The following is a 25416-nucleotide window of genomic DNA, read 5'->3' as shown; positions in this document are numbered from 1 at the left end:
AGTGTGGGGGGTGCAAGGGGAGCTCTAGCCCCAGGTGAGAGGAGACAAGGAGGTTGGATTCGGGGTGCTTGGAGGTGGATGTGGAGGGGAGTGGAGGGAGGAGAGTTCCAGGTTCTAGAACAGCAGAAGTGAGGAGAGGAGAGTTCCAGGTTCTAAAACCACAGGAGTGAGGAGAGGAGAGTTCCAGGTTCTAGAACCACAGGAGAGTGAGTTCCAGGTTCTAGAACCGCAGGAGGGAGGAGAGGAGAGTTCCAGGTTCTAGAACCACAGGAGAGTGAGTTCCAGGTTCTAGAACCGCAGGAGGGAGAGTTCCAGGTTCTAGAACCGCAGGAGGGAGGAGAGGAGAGTTCCAGGTTCTAGAACCGCAGGAGGGAGGAGAGGAGAGTTCCAGGTACTAGAACCGCAGCAGGGAGGAGAGGAGAGTTCCAGGTTCTAGAACCGCAGGAGGGAGGAGAGGAGAGTTCCAGGTTCTAGAACCACAGGAGGGAGGAAAGATTCAGGTTCTAGAACCACAGGCGGACGGAGGGACCCAGACGTTCAGGCCCAGGAGCCGCAGCACTCGTGGCCCCCGGACGGGCTCTGTAATGCCGCCCCCCGCCCCCGCCATTTGCCTTGTGCTAGACTCAGAGGCGGTGCACAAACAGCACGTTAAGTGTAAAAGAAATCAAATGGTGACTGCTGCTTCTTTTCCTAATTGGGTAATTTCTATCGGCATAAACATGCTGTTATTTCTTTCATCTTGATAGAGAATCTCGTCTGCCTCCTCTCACGACCTCCTCTCACTGCCCATTCCTCTGCTCCCTTTAGTAGCAGAATCCTGGAAGGACGTGTCTACACCCATTGCCTCAGACCCTGCTCCTCCCATTATTGTTAAATTTACTCCAATCAACATTTTGCTCCCAACTTTCCATGGAAACGGTTCTTGTCAGCGGTCCCAAAGGCCTACCAACCTTCCAACCTATGGGGAGCCCCCACAGCCCTACAGAATCTGGGGGTAGCCTCCCGCTCCTGAGACCCCAGCTAAGGGCTCGTTCCCCTCCCCCCCGCTGTGTTTCGCCTCCCCCTGCCCTCCTCCAGCTGGAACACCTGGGGCTCCCCCTCTGCCCACCACCCCACTCCTGGGGGCCTCACCACCCAACTGCCCACGACTCCCAAATCCACACCCCAGCCGGGACCTCACCCCAGAGCTCCAGACGCACACACGGGCCTTGCCTGACCTGACAGCCCCCCTGACGTCCAAGTGATGTCTCAAACCAGACTCGACCCTCCTAGCTGCTCCTGCCCTCCCTCAATCCTTCGGGCTTCCCCAATCCCGTCCTCCTGCCTCGCACCCTGCATTCCCGCCTCCCTCCTCCCCACATCCAGCAGGAAGTCCCTGGGCTTCTCCTCAAAAAAAGGCTGGAAACCATATTCGCCACCCGCACAGCTCCCTCCAGGTCCTGACGTCACCATCTCCCCAGGCCCGCAGCCCCCACCCCTCCCGTCGGCCCTGCTCTGGCCAGCTCTTCAAGTCAGGTCATGGTCCCTTTGTCCCATTTCACTGAGAACAAAGCCCCTCTTTAAAGGGGGTCACCATTCCACAGTGTCAGGGGGCCCCTGACCCTTCCCTCACCTCCCAACTCTGTCCCCGGATGCCACACCCCTCCCTCACTCTGCTCCTGCTCCCTGGTGCCTGTGCTGCAAAAGAATATGACAGAAGACGCCTCCTGGTCTCTGTGGGGACTGTCCCCATGACTGAGTTCCCTCCTGGGGGTCTCTGTGAGGACTGTCCCCATGACTGAGTTCCCTCCTGGGGGTCTCTGTGGGGACTGTCCTCATGACTGAGTTCCCTCCTGGGGGTCCCTGTGAGGACTGTCCCCATGACTGAGTTCCCTCCTGGGGGTCTCTGTGGGGACTGTCCCCATGACTGAGTTCCCTCCTGGGGGTCCCTGTGAGGACTGTCCCCATGACTGAGTTCCCTCCTGGGGGTCTCTGTGGGGACTGTCCCCATGACTGAGTTCCCTCCTGGGGGTCTCTGTGAGGACTGTCCCCATGACTGAGTTCCCTCCTGGGGGTCCCTGTGAGGACTGTCCCCATGACTGAGTTCCCTCCTGGGGGTCTCTGTGGGGACTGTCCCCATGACTGAGTTCCCTCCTGGGGGTCTCTGTGAGGACTGTCCCCATGACTGAGTTCCCTCCTGGGGGTCTCTGTGAGGACTGTCCCCATGACTGAGTTCCCTCCTGGGGGTCTCTGTGGGGACTGTCCCCATGACTGAGTTCCCTCCTGGGGGTCCCTGTGGGGACTGTCCCCATGACTGAGTTCCCTCCTGGGGGTCTCTGTGGGGACTGTCCCCATGACTGAGTTCCCTCCTGGGGGTCCCTGTGGGGACTGTCCCCATGACTGAGTTCCCTCCTGGGGGTCTCTGTGGGGACTGTCCCCATGACTGAGTTCCCTCCTGGGGGTCTCTGTGGGGACTGTCCCCATGACTGAGTTCCCTCCTGGGGGTCCCTGTGGGGACTGTCCCCATGACTGAGTTCCCTCCTGGGGGTCTCTGTGGGGACTGTCCCCATGACTGAGTTCCCTCCTGGGGGTCTCTGTGGGGACTGTCCCCATGACTGAGTTCCCTCCTGGGGGTCCCTGTGGGGACTGTCCCCATGACTGAGTTCCCTCCTGGGGGTCTCTGTGGGGACTGTCCCCATGACTGAGTTCCCTCCTGGGGGTCTCTGTGGGGACTGTCCCCATGACTGAGTTCCCTCCTGGGGGTCCCTGTGGGGACTGTCCCCATGACTGAGTTCCCTCCTGGGGGTCTCTGTGAGGACTGTCCCCATGACTGAGTTCCCTCCTGGGGGTCCCTGTGAGGACTGTCCCCATGACTGAGTTCCCTCCTGGGGGTCTCTGTGAGGACTGTCCTCATGACTGAGGGCCCCTCCTGGGGGTCCCTGTGAGGACTGTCGCTCATGACTGAGGGCCCCTCCTAGGGGTCTTTGTGAGTAGTCTCCCCAATACTCGGGTCCCCTCTTAGGGTTCTGTGAGGACTGTCCCCATGACTCAGGGTCCCTCACCTCCTTTAAGTCACCTTCTCACAGGGCTCCTCTCTGACTGCCCCTCTGGCGTCCCTCACCTCCTTTTTCCCTTTTCTTCCTGTTTCATAAACACATCCCTGTCATGTCTTGTTTAATTTACAGGCAACGTGAGCAGCAGGAGTTTCTCTCTTTGTCACTGGGGGGTCCACGTTGCCCAGCACACAACTCCAGATGGGAGAGCTGTCAGAGCCTCTCCCCCTGATTCTCTCTCAGTCGTGGAACTGTCTGTAGGGAGGTCAAGGGTCGCTTCTGGGGCAGGGCGTGCGGTTCACTGTCACTCATCACCAGTCCCTGGCGTGGCCCCACCTGCACCTGGCAGATGGTGGCCAACGAGCCCCATTAGGAACTGCAAGGGTCCTAAGCACGTGTGTGGTGATGCCACCCTCCAACCACGACGGGTGCGCACAGGGACCCCCCACAGGTGGCCAGCACACTGGCTGGACAGCAGCTGGTATGCTGACCATAAACCATGAAGTCCTTCCACACGCACCTGATTGAGTCACTTTTCAAAAGACCGACAATACAATCCGTTTCCACGTGTGTCAGATGCACCTGCACCAAGCCCGCCTCCTCTGCTCGTATTTCAGAGGGAGCATGGCTGTCAATCAGACATCAGGACTCACAGGGGGCACCTGTCCTTCACGCATCCTAACGGGAGGAGCGCGAAGTCAGCAGCAATGGACTCTTTAAAGGATAAAGTTACACCTCGTTGAGGAGCTGCGAGAGTCCACGTCCCCGAGATCCGTCCGCTTGACGGCACCGGCTCTAACCCTCGCTCCTCCTGGGGCTTGCTGGCTCGGCAGCTCCCTGGATGAGCCGGGCCAGAGGCCTGCCTACGTGAGGAGTTTTCCCCCTTTCTAGAAGCAGCCTGCCCACCTCCCCCGCTCCAGGTGGTTCAGGATGGGCGAAAGGACTGACCGCAATGGACGCCGTGTCCTGCAGGGGGCAGCGCGCCTCTCCCCTGTAAATGGGGGCGCATTTGGGGGACGTTCGCCAGGTCCCCACAGAGAACAAGGGGGTTGCCCCACATGTGGGTGCTGCTCAGTAGGGGGCAGCCTGGGCCACTGCAGCTGCTTCTGGACGCGTCCCAGTGTCACCGTCTGCCCCCAGCATGAGCTGTCCCCTGTCCTGAGACACGGCCGCACTGACCCCACTTTTCTTCCAGACACACAGTGTTTCTCCCCGACGCTGTCCGTGAGCTCTCTGGGATGCAACTGCGTGTGAGCTGCTGGAAGGCAGCATTTGTTTCTTTAGAACTTCACCAAAAACCAGTCCCTCCTTCTGAGATGGCAGCTGGACTGCACACCCTCAAGGTTCACAGATGATGTTGGGGCCGATGGGCTGGGGTCCTACACCAGGGGCGGCCGGGATCCTCACGGTTCTGCCAGGGCAGCCACGCACGGGCCGCCCAGCTCCCTCTCTCAGTGGGCCTCCAGGTTCGTGGGGCGCTGCTGCTGTCTCCTGAAACGATGGACGTGTTGGGTTTTATTGTTCAGGAGTTTTGCTTCTGGATGAAAAGGGTGCAGTGGGTCTGACGGGGCCAGATCCACCCGTCCAGCTTCCGAGTCCCTTAGCATCCTCAACGGGAGAGGAGAGAAGCTCGGATGGAGCACAAGCCCACTCCCCATGCATACTCTTCTCCCTGGAAACAGAGCCTGCGGGTCTGGGCTTCAAATACTCAGGCCGGCCTTCCGGCCCCTCCTGCAGCTCGGGTGCCATAAAGCGGAGAACGCAGTCAGTCCTGTGCCCCAGGGGAAAACGCGCATCTCCTGCCCTCCGACCTTGCAGACAAAGCGTGCATGTGATCTCGGAGGTCGGCGTTTTGAAAGGCTCCATTCTCTTGGGAATAAGAACCCCTTAAAACGAAAGAAGAGGGAAGTGCAGGCTGCTGTTCTGACAGGAGAGGAGACGAGCCGCCAGTGAGAGACCGCGGGAGGGAGCCCTTGGCCCGTCAGGCGGCTAGGCGCCTGTGAACTTACTTTATTCGTCCACAAAGGACGTTTGTTTGTCCAGCAAATATTTACCAAGGAGCCATGTGCCTGCTCCCAGCACCTGTGACACAGGCAGACACAGACCAAAACCAAGCTGTGAGGCAACAAGGACTGCTGGAGATAAGCCCCACCAAGCCAACAAGCTGGGTGGGCGAGGAGGCAGGGAGGAGGGGTGAGCTTCTTTCTGTAGGTGGGCATGATGGAGGACTGCCCTGAGGAGGTGGCCTGGAGTGTGAGAGGGAGCCATGTCCAGAGACCTGGGCTGAGGGACAGCAAGTGCAAAGGCCCTGAGGCCAGAAGGTCTGAGGATCAGCAAGACCAGCGAGGGTGGTGACCCCCCCAGGAGGAGACAGTGACAGCCCAGAAGGTCCCGAGAGGGCGTTAGGGACCCAGCTGCCCTCCAAGCATCCTGCTTGCCTGAGGGAAGAAGGCGCCTCTGATGAGGCTCAGAACGCTGGACATTCACATTTCCAGACACAAACGGACTCTCTGACTCTAAACCTAACAGTGGCCAGAAAACCTCAGTCTCCCCTGCAGGGGGAGGACTGACCCCTGAACACACTTCAGGTGGCAGTGGGGGACCAAAGAGAGCCTATGACCTGGGCCGCTCGTTCAGCCTGGTGCTGAGCCGTCACTGCAGGGAGGCCACCACCGCCCTCATGGGGCACCGAGTTCCAGGTGTGCCAGGTCCCAGCTGGCGTTCGGGAACCGTGACTACAGACACAGAGAGGGCTCAAGGTCAGTTTTAATCTCAGGACTTTGGATCTGAGATCCCTAAGTGGGTAAGAGGAGAACAGAATGGAGAGAAAATGAGACGGGCAGTGAGGCGGCCACAGAAGGTTCTAGAACCACTCCATCAACAACGGTGGTGGAGCCCATGTGAGCACTGAGCTCTCTCGGCTTCCACAGACAGCCCCCAAATTCTTCAGGTTCGGGCCAGTTAGGGTTCAGGAACAGTGAGTAGGTAACTGAGTGACTCCAAATATCTTCTAAAAGGAAATGAGTAGGAGGAAGTTAGAACAAAGAGCAGTGACCCCAGCTCATGGCTGGAAGGTGGGGGCACCCAGCACAGCTCCGGGATCCAAGAAGAGATTCAGACCGCTGCACACCAAGGGTTCACCAGGAGCTCCGACCTCCCCTGGACGAGGAACTGCCCCGCCCCAGCAGACGTCCCCGTGGGGAGGCTGAGGCGTGGGTGCAGGAGCCCTGCCTCCGGGGGACCAGCCTGACCGCACAGGGCGCCCACAGTCACAGCCCCAAGCGTGGGCGTCTGGTCTTCTTGTAAAGTCGCTTCACCCCCTAAAACCACCGCTGAGTTCAGTCATTCACGCTCAGATGGCCGCCCCTCTTTGCTGGTCAGCTGGCCCCAGTGTGGCCCCACCGCCAGGGGCTCGTGCAGCGTCTCTGTCCAGTAACCGGACACACCTGGCGCCACAGCCACGATCCCGGGTTCCCACCCCAAGGGGAGCCCGTGTCTTCTGGGCGCTTTCCAGACGCATGATCTTACTAGAGTGCTGTCACTCCTGAGGTCGGGTGGCCTCCTCTACAGACTGGGTGTGACAGCCGCTCCCTGTCTCCGTACCTTTGGGGCCAAGGGAGAAAAGAGATGGAGACCCTTCGCAGCCTGGTGGTCCCCACCATGAAGCACGTCCCTCAGCCCCTTGAGGGGCACAGCCGGCCACAGGAGCCCTCATGGAAGGCCGCTCGGCTCCCAGGGTGACCACTGTCCCTCCCAACTCAGCTTGGCTGCCCGGGGCCTGGCACACTGAGGGGTACCGAGACAGAAAGGTCAACAGAGACGGTGACCTCAGGCCACACCCCGTGTGACCTAGGCACAGAGCACCCACGCTTCTCCTGCCAAGTGACCGCTCACCGCTCACGTCTGTGCGGAGGGCTCCCCCAGCTTAGCCGGCCTCCCTTCCTCCACTGGGCAGGTTGCTAGAAGAATCTATGCCCCCCCTGATGGTGGTGAACAGTTGTTACTGGTCAGCGGCTTTTCCGTGACAGGTATCAGCTGATTAACCTTTCCGTCTGTTTTCTAGATTAGACTAATCGTGGAGCCCTAGCTGCCAGATTCTGAACCGGGTCCTTGAGGGCGGTGAGGGCTGAGGAGCATCCTCGAGCACCCAGGGGCCCGAGCTTCGTTCCTCGCACAGTCTCCCTGCTCTCGTTTACGTAGCAGGAGGAAGAAATCGTCACCTCAAGGCACTCCCGTCCTCACACGGTGTGCTAGGCACTGAGCCCTGGACAGAGGTCCGCGTCCCCACCACTCCTGAGGGCGAGGGGCATGAGGCCAACCCCGCCACGTGGGGTCTGACCCCCGACGTGGAGGCTGACGCAGCCCAGCGCCCCCGGGAGACACAGAGGCAGGATCCCTAACTTTCTGGGGGACGGGTCCAGCACTGCTCGTAATAAAACAGCACCAGGCCCAGACAGCCGCCTCTGGGGTCAGCTGTCCCCTGGGAAGGACGGGAGGAGGCCTGGCCCTCGGGGACGGTGAGGGGGCCATGGAGGTCAGACCCCCGTCCGGAGGGTCTCATGGCCACTCCGCGTCACAGCCTCCGTCTCCCTCGGTCACCGGCTCCTCAAAGGGAGGGCTGTGCACCTTCCCCACGGGAGGAAACATCCTGGGCTCAGCTGGACCCCGGGGCTGGGGGACAGGCCGGAGCTGGACATCACCACAGGGGAGGTGAAGGATGTGGCCCCGGGGCCGGAACCAGCGGATTCCTCCACTGCTCATCTGCGTGACCTCGTGCAGGCCCCCAACCTCCCCTCGGCCACCACGTCCTCACGGACGCTCGGCCCTTTGTGAGCCACGTCAACCCCCCAGGAAACAGCGACACGCACCTGGGGATGCTGGTGAGATAGGTCATGACATTCTGGAACTCCTTGTCTGGGACGTCGCTGAAGGCCGGGTAGTCCGGGAAGGTGATGACGGGGCTGCCGTCCTGCCCCCGCCCGCCTGTGGAGAGAGCAGAGCAGCTCGTAACACGGGGTCCCCACTCCACAAGCCAACAGACTTCCCGCGAGCACCGAGTCCTCCACCTAAAATCGAGGGCGTTCCTCAACGTCAACCTCTTTTATTATGAAAGAAATGCCTGCTGCTGAAGGAAGTACTTGAAATGCGTGAAAAAATGAGACAAATTAAAACCGTCGCCCACTATCCGCCACCACGAGGCAGCCAGCATCACACGCGCTCGTTCCCCCAAAGTGCTTCTGTGCACTTCCTACCTGACGGGACTGGGTCGAGCACAAAGCTGGCGTCCTGCCTCTCTCCTAACGTCGCGACTACAGTTTCCTGTGCTTTGTACGTGGTGTGGCTGATATTTTAAACACTGCCTAACGGTCCACGCAGGCTGAGCCCTAACGACTCACTAGGGCTCCGGGTGGGTGTCTGCTGGTTTCTCCGACCTTCCGCTTGGTAGGGAATTCCGCTCTGAAGGGGCCCTTCGCATCGTGAGGGGAGGGGAGGGTACAGGTGGAGCCAGGGGGCTCCTCCAGGGGAAGGCACACTGGAGAATTTCACCAGGAAAAACAGAGACGGCGCCTGAGGCATCAGGACCAGTGGCCAGGGGTGCGTGTGGGGGTCTGGAAGATGAGGGCGGCTCCAGTCAGATGAGCCCCTGGGAAGGGCCGAGCTCACAGGGGAAGGCTCTGGGCTCACTCTGATGCACACTCGGTCTGAACCATCCCACAAACATCCAGAGAAGCAGCGGAGAGGGCCGGAGGGGCGGACAGGCTGGAGTCGCTGGGCCTGGCTGCAGGTCTGCCGCGGGGTCCCGGGCGGCCGGAGAGGCCACCACTGCGCCCTGGAGGGACGGGGTCCATCTCTCTCCCCTTGGAACCCGAGTCCAGGCTGATGCCCTGTTCTACCCGTCAGATGCGGCAGAGGGATGCTGTGTCGCTGCCAAGGCCAGGCCGAAAGACACTGCCGTGTCCGCCCTCCCTGCTCGGGGCCCCGCCTGGAAGCCTGCCATCGTGTGGGCAATGGCCTCACATCCACCAGCCTTGAGAAGGCCCACACACAGCTGGTGGGTGGGCAACATGGAGGGGCCTGGGGGTGCCACATGTGTGAGTGAAGCCCCCTTCAATCCAGCCGGCCCCCCAGGTTGGTGCAGCCGGGGAACCACCCCAGCCCAGCCACGTGGGGTGAAAGACACCCCCAGCCAAACCCTCTCTGAACCCCGACTCACAGGATTACAAGTCAGTCAGGAAGTGGGGCTGTTTCAAGCTGGCTAAGTTTTGGGTGGTCTGAGCATCGACAGACAGTCTCATCGGGGCCGTGCGGCCATGGCTGCTGCCGCCATCCGGGTCTCACTGAGCAGATGGGGTGGCGTGCCTGCAGGGGGCCACACAGCAGCCTCCCGCCACACCACGCACTCACTGGGGGCACTGTGTCCCCAAGCACTTTCCAGGTGGTTTTACGCCTTCAACCTGATTACGTTGAAGACTGACAGCAATGAGTGTCGGTGGACGTTGACATAATTACCCTATAAAACCAAACCCTCCGGGGTATTCGGTCTGTAGGAGCCAAGAGGGCAGATTCCTCCTCAGGGAAAACAGCCCGCAGTGGGGGCCGGGCCGGGGCTCAGGGGTCACCTGCACCAATGCCGACACTCACGGGAAGTGACCTGGTGGAGCAGGGACATGGGAGGGAACCACCTGGGGAGGAAGCCATCCTGGGGAGTGGGCATGTCCAGTGGCGTCACTCGGCCTGACATGGCGGGACTGAGCGGGTCCCCGGGAGTGGAGCCCATGGACCCACCAGGTGGCGGAGAGTCCCACCAGGGAGCTGACCCGTGTTGGTTCAGCAGGCGACACGGCCCCATGGTGGGTGATGGGGACACGCTCCTGTGAGGGCGCCGGGGGCACATGGTGAGAGGTTCCGCAACCTCGGGGGTCTCACCCAAGCTCATGGGAACCCGCCTTGCACGCAGTCCCGTTCCTTGACATAAAGGGTTTCTCACCAGCCTTCACGCCCCATCCTCTCCCAGCCGCAGGGCCCCCGATTACAGGGCCTCACAGTGAGCCCACGTCCACAAACCCCGCAAATCCACATGACTCGTGTTCCCGTCATACCCGAGGGCAGCTGTTTTCTCTCAAAACATTGCAGGCAGAGTGCGGGTGGGGCTGAGGGTGAGTTCGGCTGAGCCCCAGGGCGCGAGGGCCTCTCCAGGCTGGCTGAGCAGAAAGCAGCATCGGGGAAACAACGGGCTCACCCACGCCACGGCCCAGGAATCTTCCGGAACCCCTCTTGGGATTCACCTGGAGACACTTCCCCGTATTTGGCAACAGCAGATTCTCCTGTTAAAACTGATTCGTTCCTTCAGAAGAGTCATTTGAGTTAAGTTGCTGATTAGGGCGAGCGGTGTCCGTGGTCGGCAAACAGAACACGATGAAAGCCCCTGCTCCTGTCATTTCCCTTCCAAAGGGGCTGTTAGGAGCTTTAAGGGACGGCCTTCAGGAAGCAAGCGCGGCCCGCGGGGTGCCCATCCTGAAGGAGGAGTGTGTGGCGAGCCGTGTGAGGTGCCTTCCACCCGACGCTCAGCAGACAAAGGCAGAGCAGACTCTGAGATGAGAACCTGGTTCCGAGCAGACGGTCGTCCTGTTTTCTGCTTGTTTAATCAGGAATAAAGCCCCAGAGATGGTCGGGTTAGCGGTCCAGGGCGGGGAGGACAGCGTGGAGGTGGGACCAGAGGGCCTCCCGGAAGGATCACGGGGCACATGCATTGGCCAGCGGGAAGCTCGCGCCCTTGTTGCTGCAGAAGCTGAGTCGCAGGGCAGCGGGCGAGGGCCGGAGCTCGGAGATGAAGACACTCCTGCGGGGTCAGAAACGGCTCTGTGGGGGGCAGCTTCAATTCGAAATGTCACAGGCAGCCGGGCTACAAACAGTCCCTGAGGGGGAGGCCACCAGAGGGCCGATACAAGGGCAGAGCTGGGTCCACCCTGTCCACACCAGGGTGCTCAGCCCGGGGCACTGGCAGAGTCGGGGCACAGTCTCGGCTGTCGCACTGGTGGGGGTGCTGCTCCTCGTCCTACAAAGTGAGGACGGACCCCCTAGGGGACAGTGACCCCATGGGAAACATCAGTGGTGCCGGCTGAGCAGCCCTTTCCTTCAACCTTCCTACACACATCCCACATTGGAGTGGGGCATCCCAGGCAGGGGGAGACATCCCCAGGGGGGGACATCTTAGGTATGTGGGGACATCTCAGGCAGGGGGTGACATCCCAGGCACGAGGGGACATCCTAGGTACGGGGGAACGGCAGTTTGCGCTTGGGTGGGGCAGCGAGGGCATGATAACTAGCCGGAGTCTCTTATGTTAAAGGCTGAACGCCCCAATTTCCTGATGGCGGGTGGACGGAGGGGGTCAGGGGAGGAGGGAGACTCCGCCCGGGCTGTGTTGAGAACCCGCAGTTTCCACGAGCTGTGACGAAAACCCAGGACTGTCCAGGCTCGTTTCAGACATTTAAGCTTGTGATGTTGCGCTCATTTTCCAACAAATTCCCACAAACTTGCCGACGTAAACCAGCACCAACGGTCAGCTCAGCTGTGTGGGTCGGGAGCCACGGCTTGCTCAGTGGTCTCTGCTCAGGCTCTCGCTGGCCAAATCGAGGTGTCGGCCGGGCCTGTGGTCTCACATGAGGTCATCCCGCATGCCCATTCAGGTGCTGGCGGAATTCAGCCCCTGGGTTGTAGGACTGAAGTCCCCGAGTTCTTGCCGGCGTTGCTCTCAGCCCCCAGAAGCCCCCACATTCCTTGCCGTGAGGCCCCCTCCACCTTCAAGGCGGGTGGTGGGGAATCTGTCACGTCAAATCCCTCGCACTTGGAAGCCCTGGTGCAGGAGGAGCCTGGTCGTTTTGAGGGCTCAGCTGATTAGGTCAGGCCCACCGAGGGTGACCTTACAGCCAGCTGATTTGGGACCTTAACTACATCTGCAAAATCTCCTACCAAAGCACCTGGATGGTGTTCGAACAACAGAGAAAAGGTGTGTCTGGGGCCGTTGGGCCGTTATGGGGTTCTGCCTCCTCCCCAGGCACCAACGGGATAACCATGTGATGCGAGGCGGCACCGGGATTACTACCTGGAAGAAGGTGAAGGTCATGAGTCTGGGTGACCAGTGCACTAAGCTGTGGGCCTTTCAGGGTCCTGCAGCCGTGTGAAGAGGCTGGGAGACTCGAAGGAACCAGCCAAGGATGGCAGCTCCTTCTCTATGTGTTTCGCTGCATCGGCCATGACCCTTGTCCTGTTGGGGAACTGTCATTCCTCTGTAGGGGACCCCGTTTCCCCTGCCTCCTCCACGAGGCCAGGCCCCTCACAGCGATGGCTCCACTGTGAAGACCAACAACGTCATCTCGCAGTGGAGAATTGCTCCCAGGCTCCAGGCTCCTGCCCACAACCCTGAGTTCTCACTGAGGCACGAGAACTTGAGCAAAACCTCAGGGCTGCCCATTGCGGGGCAGGTCGGGCACAATCACGAAGGCCGGTTGAGAGAAGCTCCTGGCACAGGGCCGGGCAGATGGGCCCGGAAGGGGAGGGCAGCCCTGGGGGTGCAGGGCTGGCTCTGGGGGCTCAGGAGGGAACCCTGACCCACTGGTCCAGGGCAAAGGGCCGGCTGTGCGGGGGCCGAGGTGGGCAAAGGGTGAGCCGACTGCCAGCCTAAGGAACACGTGCGTATCTTTTCCAGACTGAGCCGTGGTGGGAAGCCTCGCCCAGATGGAGGGTGACCACGCAGCCCCAAGGGCGAGCTGCAGCCAGCGCAGTTGTCACGCCCTTGCAGCCTCGATGCACCAGCACCGGCCAGCAGCTGGGGTCGCGCAGCATGGCCAGCAGACAGGATATCCCCACACCGGGGAGGTGGGACCCGGACCTGAGAGGAGGATGGCAGCCGGATGGGGACACAAAGTGACCCCAGGACAGGCCTGGGACAGTGCCAGCCCTTGCCCACGTCAGCCACATTCCAGGGCCCTCTCCTGAGGATGGAGCTGCAGAAGCCAGACGCGCTCACTCAGAAGCCCCAGCCCCTGACGCTGCAAGAATACGCTGACTGGCCACACCGCCCTGTTCCTGCCTGACCTGTTGCGGGAGAACTCTGGATCCAGGGGACCAGGGCCAGGAGCACTTGGGCTGCGTCCCTCTCGGAACCCTGACTGACCACCGGCTCTTCCCGAGGCTGCTTGCCAATGAGTGCTGAGCCGCCTCCTGACGGGCCCCGCCAAAGCATCTTGGGCCCCTGGTAAAACCCAAAGCAGGCGCCAGCACAGGCTGTTCCAGTTTCCCCCACGTGGAACAGGTCCACTAAGGTCACGGAGCGCCAAGGGGAGGCAGACCCCTGGCCGTGTAGAGCCCCTCCTTCCCGGCCCCGGCCCGGCCAGGCACTCACCGGACAGATAGGCAAAGCGCTTCCTCAGCTGGTCCTGGATGTCGGCGGCGCAGAGCGGGGTGATGTCCTGGTGCATGATTTCATCTGCAGGGAGAGCAGACGGACACACCGTCATGCGGAGGAAACTCTGCCTGGCCCGCTACGAGCCTGGTCAGCCCCACGCCAGCCGCGCACCAGCAAACACCCAAGGGGCAGCGGTCATGTGCTCGGAAATAGGAATTCCAGTTTCCAACACGCAGAAACCTTTGTTTCTCCGAGAACAAAACGCTGTGTGCTGAGTGACTCATCAATATTTAAAATGTGGTGTGTCAGAGGCACAGAGAGAGTGAGGGAGGGCCCGAGGAGGGACAGGCGGCAGAAGGGGAGGCCGGAGAGCAGGACAGCTGGGACGCCTGTGACAGGGGCCTGACTCCCGAGACGAGCAGTCAGCGAGCTGCACTGAGAACAGACACGGTGCTGGGTCCCCACACGTGTGAGAAGTGGTCCCGGCAAGTCCTGGGGCCTCCCTGGCCGCCTGTGCAAGGACTTGCTGGTCAGGGAGGGGACCAGCCTCTCTAGTGGGTCCTCGGCCCCCGGACACACACGTGAGGAACAGGCAGAGGCCTGTGCCACACATGGGGCCTCGCTGCCCACCTGGCACTGAGGACGGCACCGAGCTGCGTCCCTGAGCCCGAAGCGGACGGTGAGGACGACCTGGCCGTCTGCAGGCTGCAGGTTCTGGACCAGGGATCTGGGAGTAACCTGGCCGCACCTCCAGCCACGCCCTGGAGGCATCGACTGGGAGCGAGAAGATTCATAAGACTCCAGGGAAACCTCCATCCAGGGCGTCGGCAGGGGGACCAGGAGCCGGCGTGCCCCGGGGTCTGCGGCCTATCTGAGCGGACACCAGGCTAGCTGTCACGTGCCTGACGGCCAGTGTCTTATGTCACCAGACCCCAGCTGTATGGGAAAACCTGCGGTCCTGAATATTAACACAGTTTCTCTGAAGAGAGTCATGACTCACTCTGACGACCTGCAAGTCGCTTAAAGGTGGGTTCCTCTACCCCAGTCTAAGACGCAGGCCCCCAACAGCCTGGGATGCGGCACACGGAGCTCTTCCACCCTGAAAATTCCAACGGAGGCAGCGAAATGCTCTCCGTGCCAACCAGCCTTGACCCTGCTCTTCCAGTCTCGCAGACAAGCAAGTGTGAACAGGTGACAGTCAGACACGCAGGCGGCCCCACAGATCCCGGTGGTGTCATGTGTGAAAATGGCAACCGTGACGACGGGCCTGCCCTGGGCTCTGCCTGTGCTGACGAGCAAGTGACCAGGCCAGGGCACCTGGGCTGGCCAGGGCCCCACAGGGCGGCTGTGGCATTCAGGGTCAGGAAACGAACATCAGGGAATGCGCATCAAACTCAACAGGTCCCTGGCCTCCCCCGGGCAGCCGGGGCGGCACGCCACCTCCCTGCGAAACGTCTCAGAGGCTTTCTCTGGTGGGAGGAAAACAGGGCTGGAAACACCCGCTCGGGGAGAGCCGGAACTACTGGTTCAGGTCCCAGATGAGGTGATCGTGGCCGTCCACACCTCAAGGGCGTGGAATGTGCTCGCTGGAATGTGCTCGCTGGGACCGATACGCAGCTGGTTCGGGGGCCGCAGGCTGATTCCACGCTGCGTTTTCCTTCTCCCGACTATCAAATACAGAACCCGCACTCCCTTTCCTCAGACTCAACCTCTGCAACCCGGGCAGCACGTCACCAACATGCAGGCCCCGGAGCAAGGGGCGCTCTGAGCCTGGAGACATTCCAGGGGCAGCGGAAGCGGCAAGACACAGTGGCGGGCAGGGCCTTCAACAGGCGGGGCCCACCATCGGTGACAAGGCGGATGCTGGGCCATGATCCTGGGGAACCCGCCCCGGCTCTCGAGCTCTCCCGCCAAGACTCAACGCTCAGATGTCGCCAACTCAGAGAAGAGATGCGTGCGAGGCACCGAGGGTGGGACGTCCACGTCGTTCTGAGACTCGATTCTGATCCCAGAGCCCTCGGTGGAGCCCCTCCTCCCTCGAGCAGACCCTCATTCCCGAACTCACTGATGGGCACCCCGGGCTGCCTGTCCCGGTGTCCAGCTCCCCCGATGGCAGGCGGCGTTCCCCCGTGTCCGAGAGAACTGATATTACTGACCCTTCTGGTACCTTCTGTGATCCAGCAACAGGCTCACTGGCTGGACCATCATCATCGTGAATTTGGTTCCATCGAGGCACGTCTGTGGGGCCTCCTCACCCACCCTCCTCTCCAGGCGCTGGTCACCTCGCATTCTAGGAGTTCCTCAAACGGGCTGAGGTCCTTCCAGCTTCAGGGCCTTTGCACAAGCTGCCCCTGTGTAATGCTCTCCCATCTCTGCCAGTCTAGTCTCACTTTCCGGGTTCTGAGCATCACCCGGAATCCAGCTAATTCGGCAGAGGTCCCTCTGCTGTCACATAGGCCGGTCCCCCTACCTCTCGCTTATCGCAGGCCCTCAGGGCACAGACCGGGAGCCCCAGACCACAGACGGCCACAGTGCGTCCACCCCCAGGCTGCGGCTGCAGAGCCCGACACTGCACTTCCTGCGGCAGAACTAACTCTGACGCTGTGCCTTGGACCAAACCCCTACTTTAGGTTGAAAAACAGAGTAACTCTGCACACAGCACGTTGGAAACCGCACAAGGGTGGGCCCCACTGACGGACACACATCTTAAATGGCCACCGACCGCTCCTCGTACAGTGGAAACAAGGAAGGACGTCTTCCCACGGGTGCTAAGGCCCTCGACCTCCACGGCCACGTGGCGCCTCCTGTGGACAGCGGGCCCTGAGCGCAGAGTACCCGGGCACGTCCCCGTCCGCACTGTGACCCTGCACCTTCCTCTCACCAGGACAGGTGGTGTTGCTCTCTGTGCTGATGGGTTTGCAGGCTCTTTGCCCACTCTACGTAGTTCATGGAGGAGTCACCCTGCGACCCCGCGCAGACGGAGATGGAGAAGCATGAGGGGACACCATCGTGCCTCCCCTGCCGTGTGTGTCTGGGGCTCTGGGGTCAGGAGTCTGGGACAGGAAGTGGGTCACCCACCCGCGGCTCAATGGCAGGGTCAGGCAGGGCCCAGCTCCTCACAGAGCGGCTCTGTGTGAGCACAAAGCCCCCCAGACAACCAGCACCGGCTCCCACATCCTGTCTCGCCAGACGTGAATGGAGACTCCAGGCAATTACCCCCTTGAGGACGGACGGCAGGAAGGGCCTCGACTCGGAGGGTGGGGGAGGACAGCGCTGCCCTTTGGGGCCCCCACAGGGCGGGGGGACAGGGGGGCCAGGCGCAGGGTCCATGGGCTGATGCGGCCCCTGCACCGGCTCTGGGAGCCCACCTGGGAGGCGGCTCTCTCGGGCGCACGGCAGGGACAACAGCCGGCTGACCCCTCCAGTGGGACTCACCCCCGGCTCGCGCTGTCTTGACTGTCCTGAGACCAGCTCGGTTCTAGGCAAGAACAAAGGGGGGAAACCCTGACCGCGGAAACTCATTCACACCACGTCGTCGCCCGGAGCCTGGCTTGCCCGGGCAGCGGCCTCAGCGTCCAGGCGGTGGCACTGTTCTTCTATCTCAGATCTTTCATCCTGGAACAACTGGACAGCCCCAGGGGACTGCCTTCCTCTCGCCAACTGGCTGAGGGGTCTGCCTTATTTTAGGACAACCACTTCAGAGGGGACGCCGGGCAGCATCTCGCCCATCCCGTCCCCTCGAAGGGACATCTGAGCCTCCGCTTTGCTCAGAGTGGCCGTCTCAGGCAGCGAGGACACAAGTGGTGACAGGGGCTGGGGCAGATTTAAAGCTGGTGGGACCCTGAAAACCCACTTACAGATGCCCCGCATCCCGGGTCAGGGAGCCCCCGTGTGCAGGGAGTGGCTTCAACCCACGTTCAAAGGCCGGGCCCTGCTGGTCACTGGTGACCCTGGTGGCCGCTTGAAGAGAGACAGGAGCCTGAGAAAGGCTGCTCAAAGGGCTCAGCCGCTGGGGAGGGGCCTGGGCACGAAGCCCCTCAAGGGCTAACTCTCTTCTCTGGGTTCTGTCCGCCTCCAAGTCCACACCCAGAGGCTTCCGTTTATTCTCAATCAAAACACAAAAGCGACGTCTTTTCACAGCCCCAGGTGGAGAGCCAGCGGGTTACTTCACCACCACTTGGGTGGGATCCCCACGCCGCCAAGCCCACCCAGGAACCTCCAACCAAGAGCGAGTGTGTGCGGCAGGAGGAAAGGAGGCCACGGGGTAAAGTCCACACTGAGCACGGAGGAGCCGTGTCCAGCGCCGTGGGTGGGGCACGTGGGCATCGCACCCGGCCAGCTGTCGGCGTCCCCATGGTTGGGGCAGAGACCCTCCCTCCCTATTTATGTCCCAGGGAGGCCTGTGATGGCCACTCGAGATACCTGAGGTTGGCGGTGACCTGGGTGCTGAATTTTCACGACACATCCTGTGTATTTTTAGTGGTCATTTGCTGTCGGATTAGGTGTAAATGTTCCACGTCACACACAAAGCATCGTTCACTCGCGTTGTTCACAAACGTTCTCTGATACGCTAATCTCAGAAAGCAGATCCTGATAAACCTCAAAACCAAAGGCCGCAGGCAGGCCGAGTGGTTAAGTTCACACACTTGCTCCGCTTCAGCGGCCCAGGGTTTGGCTCCTGGGCGCGGACACAGCACAGCTCATTAGGCCACGTTGAGGCAGCGTCCCACATGCCACAACTAGAAGGACCCACAACTAAAACATACAACTATGTACTGGGGGGATTTGGGGAGGAAAAGAAAAAAAAGATTGGCAAGAGTTGTTAGCTCAGGTGCCAATCTTTAAAAAACAAACAAGCAAACATAGGCCACACATGAAAAGATGCTAGGCCAAAATCGTCATCAGGGAGAGCACGGCCCCCCAAGGAGGGGTGGGTCCAGCACACCACGCAGATCCCACCGGAAGCCCTTGGGCCCAGCGTGCCCCCGAGACCCCGCGAGTCCTCACGGCATAGTCTCCAGACCTGTGTCTTCCAGGGCCGGGCGCCCACCCAGCCCACCTGTCTGCCACCCAAGCCTGCGCAGGACTCCACACCTCGCCGCGGCAGGTGCGCAGAAGCCACAGGAAGCGGGCCTCTCCACGCTGCGTGTTCTCTGTCCCGTCCCCCCCAAGCCGGCCCCACCGCTCAGGGGATCTCAGGCCAGGCCAGGGGTCACCCACAGAGATGCTGACGCTAAGGTCTGATGGACAACAGACCAGAGGTTGCGCTAAGGACACTCAGGGATGAGGACGTGTTTCTGTCCACTCACTCATCACACCCACTTTATGAGGGGCTCTGCCCTCGGAAAAGACCACCTGGGTGGCAGTTTGCCAGGCGGGACTCAGGGTCCACCCTCCGCAGCCACACCGGGCCAGGCGCTGCACGGGGCCCTGGCTACAATGCCCCTACGCGGGCTTTACACCCCGGCTGTGGACATGCCCACCACGTGCTCTGGAAGCAACGTCTCAGCTTTGGGAGCACGTCCCGTGAAGTTAACTGCTACCTCCGCCCGGTCCCGCGGGAAGCAGAGCCTCAGCAGACGCCGGGCTCAGAGCCGCACGCCTCGTCTCTGCCAACGCAGACAACAGACCCCGCGGGCCGCAGAACCCTCCACACGGGCCCCCGGCGGCTCCAGCAGGGAGCATGGATGGCACACGGGACAAGGCCCTGCCCGTGAGACCTGCAGCAACGTGGGCAGTGCTCCCAGCCCGCCTGACACCCGCCAGCACGAGCCTTCCCGGGGCTCCGGCTGCCACCGCTGGGGCTCTGGGGTGGGACTCCCAGACGTCATTTCTCACGCGTCCCGCAGAGCCTCCTCCACGATCGGGACGGAAGGCTGCAGAGTCGGACAAGCGTGGGAAGCACCAGCGACAAACTCCCGTCCCAGGGACTCCAAGAGGCCACCCCCCAGGCTTAACCGACCGCGGACCGTCGTGGTGGGGGGAGGGTGCATGCAACGTCGTCCGACTCCTGCAGAGTTAAGGCAGGAACCACGCACTGGGGAAGTGCTGCTCTACCTAGTACTTAGGAAAATGAAAAAATCTGATGTAGATTCCAACACAGCACCCGCTGGGCCAGTGGCACAGACTAAAGCAAAAAGAAACAGGGGCCGGCCCGGTGGCATAGTGGTTAAGTTCATGCACTCTGTTGTGGTGGCCTAGGATTCACAGCTTCTGATCCTGGGCTCAGATCTACATACCACTCATCAGCCATGCTGTGACAGCATCCCACTACAAAACAGAGGAAGATTGACACAGATGTTAGCTCAGGGCCAGTCTTCCTCAGCAAAAAACACAAACAAAAACCCACCAAGGTCTTAACCCAGAAAGCAAGTATGTCTGGAACATCTCTACCACAACCAGCCAGCATAGTGGACAGTACAAGAGAAATGTGGGAACCTCTTAAACTCAGGAGTCTGGAGCAACTACATTACATTTTAATTGGTTCACACAGGAGATCTGTAATTATAGGAGAAACAGTTGCAGTACAACTGTGACTAAGTACTTTTTATGGATCGATGTATTTAATTGTTACAACTTCCCAAAGGAGGCAACACTATGATCCCATTTTTTGGATGAGCACACGAAGACACAGAGAGGTTGAGTGAGTTGCTTGAGGCCACGCAGAAGTGACGGGGCGATTCCAGGTGCAGCAGCTCAAAGCAGGGGGTGTGAGGGTGCCAGCCGGCAAGGCAGCGTCTGGGTGGGTGACTCTCAGGGGTGGGGTTTAGTGAGCAGAGCTGCTAAGAGGGGGGCTCTTCTAAGCTGGGGGGAGGCTCGGCCAGAGAGCCGTGGGGAAGAGCGCAAAGTCACCGAGACGCAGGGGAAGCGGCGTCTGGAGCCTGGTCACCTGGCTCAGGGTGGGTGACAGGGACAGCAGGCCCCAGGGCCCCGCTCACCCAGACGGCAGATCTCGCCTCCGTGGTCAAAGCGACGTCCAGCGATCGGCAGACGCGTTTAAACCATCTCGAGCCTGTCAGTTCTCCTCCGTCACAGCCTTAAAACCCGACTCAAGGTCTCACACAGACCCTCCGCGGCGGGCGGGCAGGCGGCGGGTGACCTGGGACTGCCGTCACCAAGCCCGCGGACGGCTGGTGTGGCGCCAGGTGGGGGCCCCCACTCCCAGAAAGCCAGCAGGACAGGACGCAGACAAGCGAGTTAACTGTCAGCGTCTCTGCGCCTGAGGACTGACTGCACATTGTCCCCAGGTTCACAAAGACGTGCTGTCTGTGGAACAGCTCTCGCCTCTGTGCCGTCCCCTCTGAGTCGCTTTGACGGGGGCTGGAACCCGGGGCCACGTTTCACTTTACTTTATGCACAGGGATCTCTGGTTTCCCGGAAGTGGGCCAGGGCTCCAGAGGCAGTCAGGAGCTGTGTGACCTTGGGCACGTGACTTAACCTCTCTGAGCTGGTCTCCTCGTCTGTAAAATCAGGACAATCGTGGCACCCAGCTTCCAGGTGGTTTGTGCATTGAGTGAACATTTACAGTGTGGTGTCTGGTGCGCAGTGGGTCTTTCTTACTAATGCCTGGGGATGGACGGTCTGCCCCCTGCCCTGGCCGGCATCATGTCACCACTGCAATTTGACTTTGGTTTGGCTTTTAAGAAAAAGACATTTCAATCCAGCCGAGGGCTCCACAAGGGGACATTTCATAACAGCACTAGGACATCCCAGGACAGCTGGCTGCCGAGGAGCACAGGCGGGGAGGCTGGTCCTGCGGGGGTGGGAGGACTAAAGGGGACAACAGGGGTTCATGTGGCCACGTTCTCCTCGGGCCTTCCTGCCTGGGGTGGCCTGGGGTCTCTGAAGGACTGTGGCTGGCATGGGGCTGGGGCCCCCACTCCCTCCCCGGCTGCCCTGGGCCGAGGCTGGGGCCTCCCAGCATGGGGGCAGGGCATCCTAAGGGGGCAGTTGGGTTCAAGAGTCAAGTCCCTGCATTTGAAGCTGAAGGAGCTGGCGCCTGCAGAGCTGGGGACACAGGGACACAGTGTCACACGCTGGGCCAGGACCGAGGCTGCATTCAGGATGAGCGTGGCCGCGTGGCACAGGCCACGCGCTGGTCCTCCTGCTCCTGGGGTCCCTGGACCTTTGCTCCCGTCCCTCCCCCGTGGCTTCATTTCTGCTTTGTGAGCGGGCAAGACCCCCAGCCCCCACCCTGTCCCCCGGGGCCAGCCGTGAGTGGTGCCGCCGTGCAGCTGCTGGGAACGGGCGAGTCCTCGTGGGAGAGGATGGCGCATGGTGGGAGTGCCTCTGTGAGCTCCCTCCTCCTCGTATGGACCGAGGTGTCGGGCCTCCAGCGCCACCCTCAGCTGCCCGGCCCCCAAAGGCTGGTGACTGAGGCCTCAGGAGGCGCTCACCCTGCTCACCGAGGTGCTAGCAGGTCACGCGGCCTGGCGCCATCAAGGCCTGCGGGCGGGGTCTCCCCAGCATGAGGATGGGGCAGGCTGGGGAGGAGCGCAGCAGGCAGTCCAACGGGAGAGACCGGGGGGGGGGGGGGGGGGGGGGCTGTGTGGCCTGACTATTTTTACCAAACTGCCCCTTTCATTAAACTCTGTCCCTGTGTGGTCGCCATGAGCACGGCTCAGCTGGGCTGTCGCTTCCTGGGCTCACGGTGTCTGTTTTTGTCTGAAAGCCCGCATGGACCAAGGGCCCTTGGGCCCCATCGAGACTGAGACGGGAGCCCTCGACCATGGGCGAGGCCTCCTCACGCCCACACAGCAGTGCTGCAGCCGGAGCCGGGCCTTGCGGACGAGGCCGCCATCACATGCCCTGACCTTCCAGGAACCCCCGCGGTTCCAGCCAGCCGTCACCTCTCCCAGAAGCGTCCTGAGACGCACCCCCAGCGCAGACTGCGGGATTCCCTCCGCTCACAGCGCCCTGAGGGAGAGGAGGAGTCAGCCAAGGACGGAGGATGGCGGCAAACGCCACAGGGACTTTTTGGTTTGAAATTCCCACTCGAGGAGCCACAGCTCTGTTTAATCCAGTGTCCGGCCGTGTGGCCTCAAGGGGCACGGGGCAAAGTCCGCATGTGTGGGTTTGGAAACCAAAGTGAGGGGACGAGAACATCCCGGAAGCTCATGCTCTGAGCGGCGGGGCAGCAGGTGGGAGGGCGCCCTTGCCTGTGGGGGCAGCAAGGACGGGACCCGGAGCTCACGGCTGGCCCCCCAGGACCAGGCACGGCCAGGGAGAAGCCGGCGAGGGGATGAGGGAACCTGGATGTTCACACTGCCGCCAAAACGAGAAGCAGTGTGAGGGGCCTGGCAGGAGGGCCGGGACGGGCTCTGGGTGGCGCTTTGGGAAACACACCTCCAGTCGTCTGATGTGGCAGCAGATTGGAAACCCGATGGCAGCATCACTAACACAAACCTGTCTTCACGCGCAGGGAGGGGGTGGAGGGAGGCGGCCAGAGAGCCGAGAAGCGCAGCGTGTGTTTTAGTCACCAAACCGCTCGGTGCCACAAAGGTCCCAGCGAACCCAGACCCTGAGGCCACACACCCAGGAGCAGGGGGAGCTGGCCCTGCCCACCGTGTGGCCCAGGGGGCACAAAAGACAGGCAGGCAGGCCGGTGACCCTGGACGCGGAGCGCAGACGGCCGGCCTCACTGATCCTGCCCCACACGGGCCTGTCCGGGGAGTGAGACCCGCATGTCGGGAGGCTCTGGCTGGGAGGGGTGTCGGGGGCCCAGCCACCAGGGCCAGGAAGGTTGGATGGGGCCAGGGTGGCCCATGGAGACCTGCCAGCCGTCTGCCGAGCCAGCAGGAAGCGGGGGGACAGGTGGGCCAGGTAAGGCGGAGGGGAAACTCGCACCTGGAGGGCTGTGCTCGCTCCGTTGCCGAAACCCCCTCCAGCCTCATGTACCGGATTTGAGGATCAGCTCCGGGGTCTCAGCGCCAGGCGTCTGAGGACCTTTCACTGTTGTTGATGACATCCCTCCCCGTGAAGTTTGCATCTGGTCCCAGGACCAGGAGAGGTATTTCCCGGGGACCGGCTCATGTGGCCCCACAAGCCCACCGAGGGCATTACATCACGCGTTCCGGCTCAGGCCCACCTGACGGGGGAGCCAGCGCTGCCCCCACCCCTGGGACCCCAGAGCTGGCAAGCGCGCATCCAGGTGAGAGGCGTGTGTGAGAGCGAGCCAGCCTGGGAACAGCACACGGCAGGAGGCCGTCTCTGAGGCCTGGATGTCACTTGATGCCCTGCTCCTTCAGCGGGCAACGACCTCAGGAGGTACGCCGTGCTCCAGGTGCCCTTCTCCTGGGTCCAAGGCTGAGAGGATCCGGCTAATTCAGGGAACGCTGCCGCTTAGGTACCCATGCCCCCTGACCCAAGTCCCTGGAGAAAAGAGCAGGTCTCGTGCACAGCAGGCCAGACCCCCACAAAGCTGAGCTGTTCTGCCCATGTCCCCGGTGGGGATGTCCCACGTCCCTGCAGGGGCTCTGCTCCACCTCTGAGCGTCTCCCCTTGGCACCCAATTAGACGGGACCTGCCGACTGCGCTGGTTGTTCAGTCTACACTCTACACGGCCAGGCCTGGTGCACGCCTCACCTGCAGTGTAGCCAGTGGGGTGAAAACAAGCCGTCCACGGGATGAGGACTGGGTCCAGATGAGCAAGCCACCAGGAGATTCCAGTCCCTCTGAAGATGACACGGACAGGGCTGCCCACTGCGGCCCGTCCAAGGCCTCCGTGGGGCTCATGGTGGCCTGAGCTCCACAGGGAGGAAGCGCTAAGCTGTCATGCTGAAGACAGCTGGCCGCAGGACACGCATCCAATAAGCCGGGGCCTGAGCAGACTTGGGGTGGAGGACGGAGCGGGAAGAGCACCAGCGCGGCCTCAGTCTGCCTACAAGCAGTGTGCACGCCCCCTTCAGTCAGCCGGCCCTCATTCCTGGAGCAGTGTCCGGACAACACGGCGGCCACCTTGCCCTGGCTACAGCCCAGCCCCCTGGACGCTGGGCCCCACAGGCATGCTGTGCCGGCCGCCACTGGCCCCTCCCACAGCGCGGCCTGAGTCCCCGCACACTGGTCCCCAGCGTGCCCCAACTTCAGGTTCCCAGGCATCTGCACCTCTGCTGACTGGAGTGGTAGATGTGGTTTACATGCCTCACACGCACATGCACACACGCACACACTACACACAGATGCCACATACAACACACACAAACACAGCGCACACACGAGCCCGCTGGTTCGGAATAAAGCAGGTTTCTCAGGCAGCTTCCTTCTCTTCTCCTGGTTCTGAAACGCTCTCTAGTCCACATCGCAGAACAGAACTTGAGATCAGGGGAACACCCGCTGACTCCCGCAGGGTCGCGCCTCCCCCTCCGAGGCCGGGGGCTCGCGGGCAACGCTCACATGCATCTGCTGTCGGGATCTGCTCTGGGAGCACGCCACACGAGGGAGGACGGCCGCTCCCACCACCAACACCAGGTCCCTCGAAAACTCCCAAGTTCCTGCCTAGACCGCGGACAAGCACGTTTGCCCCCCTTCCAAGCGCCGAGAATTCCATAAGCTAAGAAGGAATAAGAAGCTGCATTAACCTTCACCAAAACACACACCCAACCGACAGAAACAACGACACAGGGCGTGGAGGAGGGGGCCGCGGGGCGAGGGGATGGGTGGCCCATGTGATGGGGTTCCCCCCCCCCGCCAGACGGGGTGGCTCAGAGCAGAACAGGGCACATGCGCTCCAGGGATCCGCTCCACCAGGAGTCTGGCCTCGGGACCACAGCTGGTCAGGTACACGGGACAGGGAGAGACACGACGCACGTGAGGGACAGACAGAGACAGACAGAGACAAAGACAGAGAAGCAGAGAGACAGAGAAATAGAGACAGAGACACAGAGAGAAACAGGAATGGAGAGAAAGGGGAGAGAAAGACAGACACAGAGAAGGCGAGACTGAGACAGAGAGATAGAGAGGCAGGGAGGGAGGGACAGACA

At 61.5% G+C, this 25416-nt stretch overlaps 1 protein-coding gene across 50 annotated transcripts in view; it reads right to left on the bottom strand.

Annotated features, from left to right (window-relative positions):
* Positions 1 to 25416, bottom strand: part of MCF2L (MCF.2 cell line derived transforming sequence like) — a 181963-nt gene that overhangs the window by 52798 nt on the left and 103749 nt on the right. For all 50 annotated transcript variants that reach the window (XM_070579327.1, XM_070579361.1, XM_070579342.1 and 47 more), the window contains 2 exons: positions 13436 to 13519; positions 7901 to 8015 (listed from right to left, as the gene is read on the bottom strand). In XM_070579327.1, the coding sequence (XP_070435428.1) occupies positions 7901 to 8015; positions 13436 to 13519 (199 nt within the window). The remainder of the gene's footprint in view (positions 1 to 7900; positions 8016 to 13435; positions 13520 to 25416) is intronic.

Source organism: Equus przewalskii, chromosome 16 (genome assembly GCF_037783145.1).
Source record: "Equus przewalskii isolate Varuska chromosome 16, EquPr2, whole genome shotgun sequence".
Taxonomy (NCBI): Eukaryota; Metazoa; Chordata; class Mammalia; order Perissodactyla; family Equidae; genus Equus; species Equus przewalskii.
This window is presented reverse-complemented; position numbering and strand designations above follow the sequence as displayed.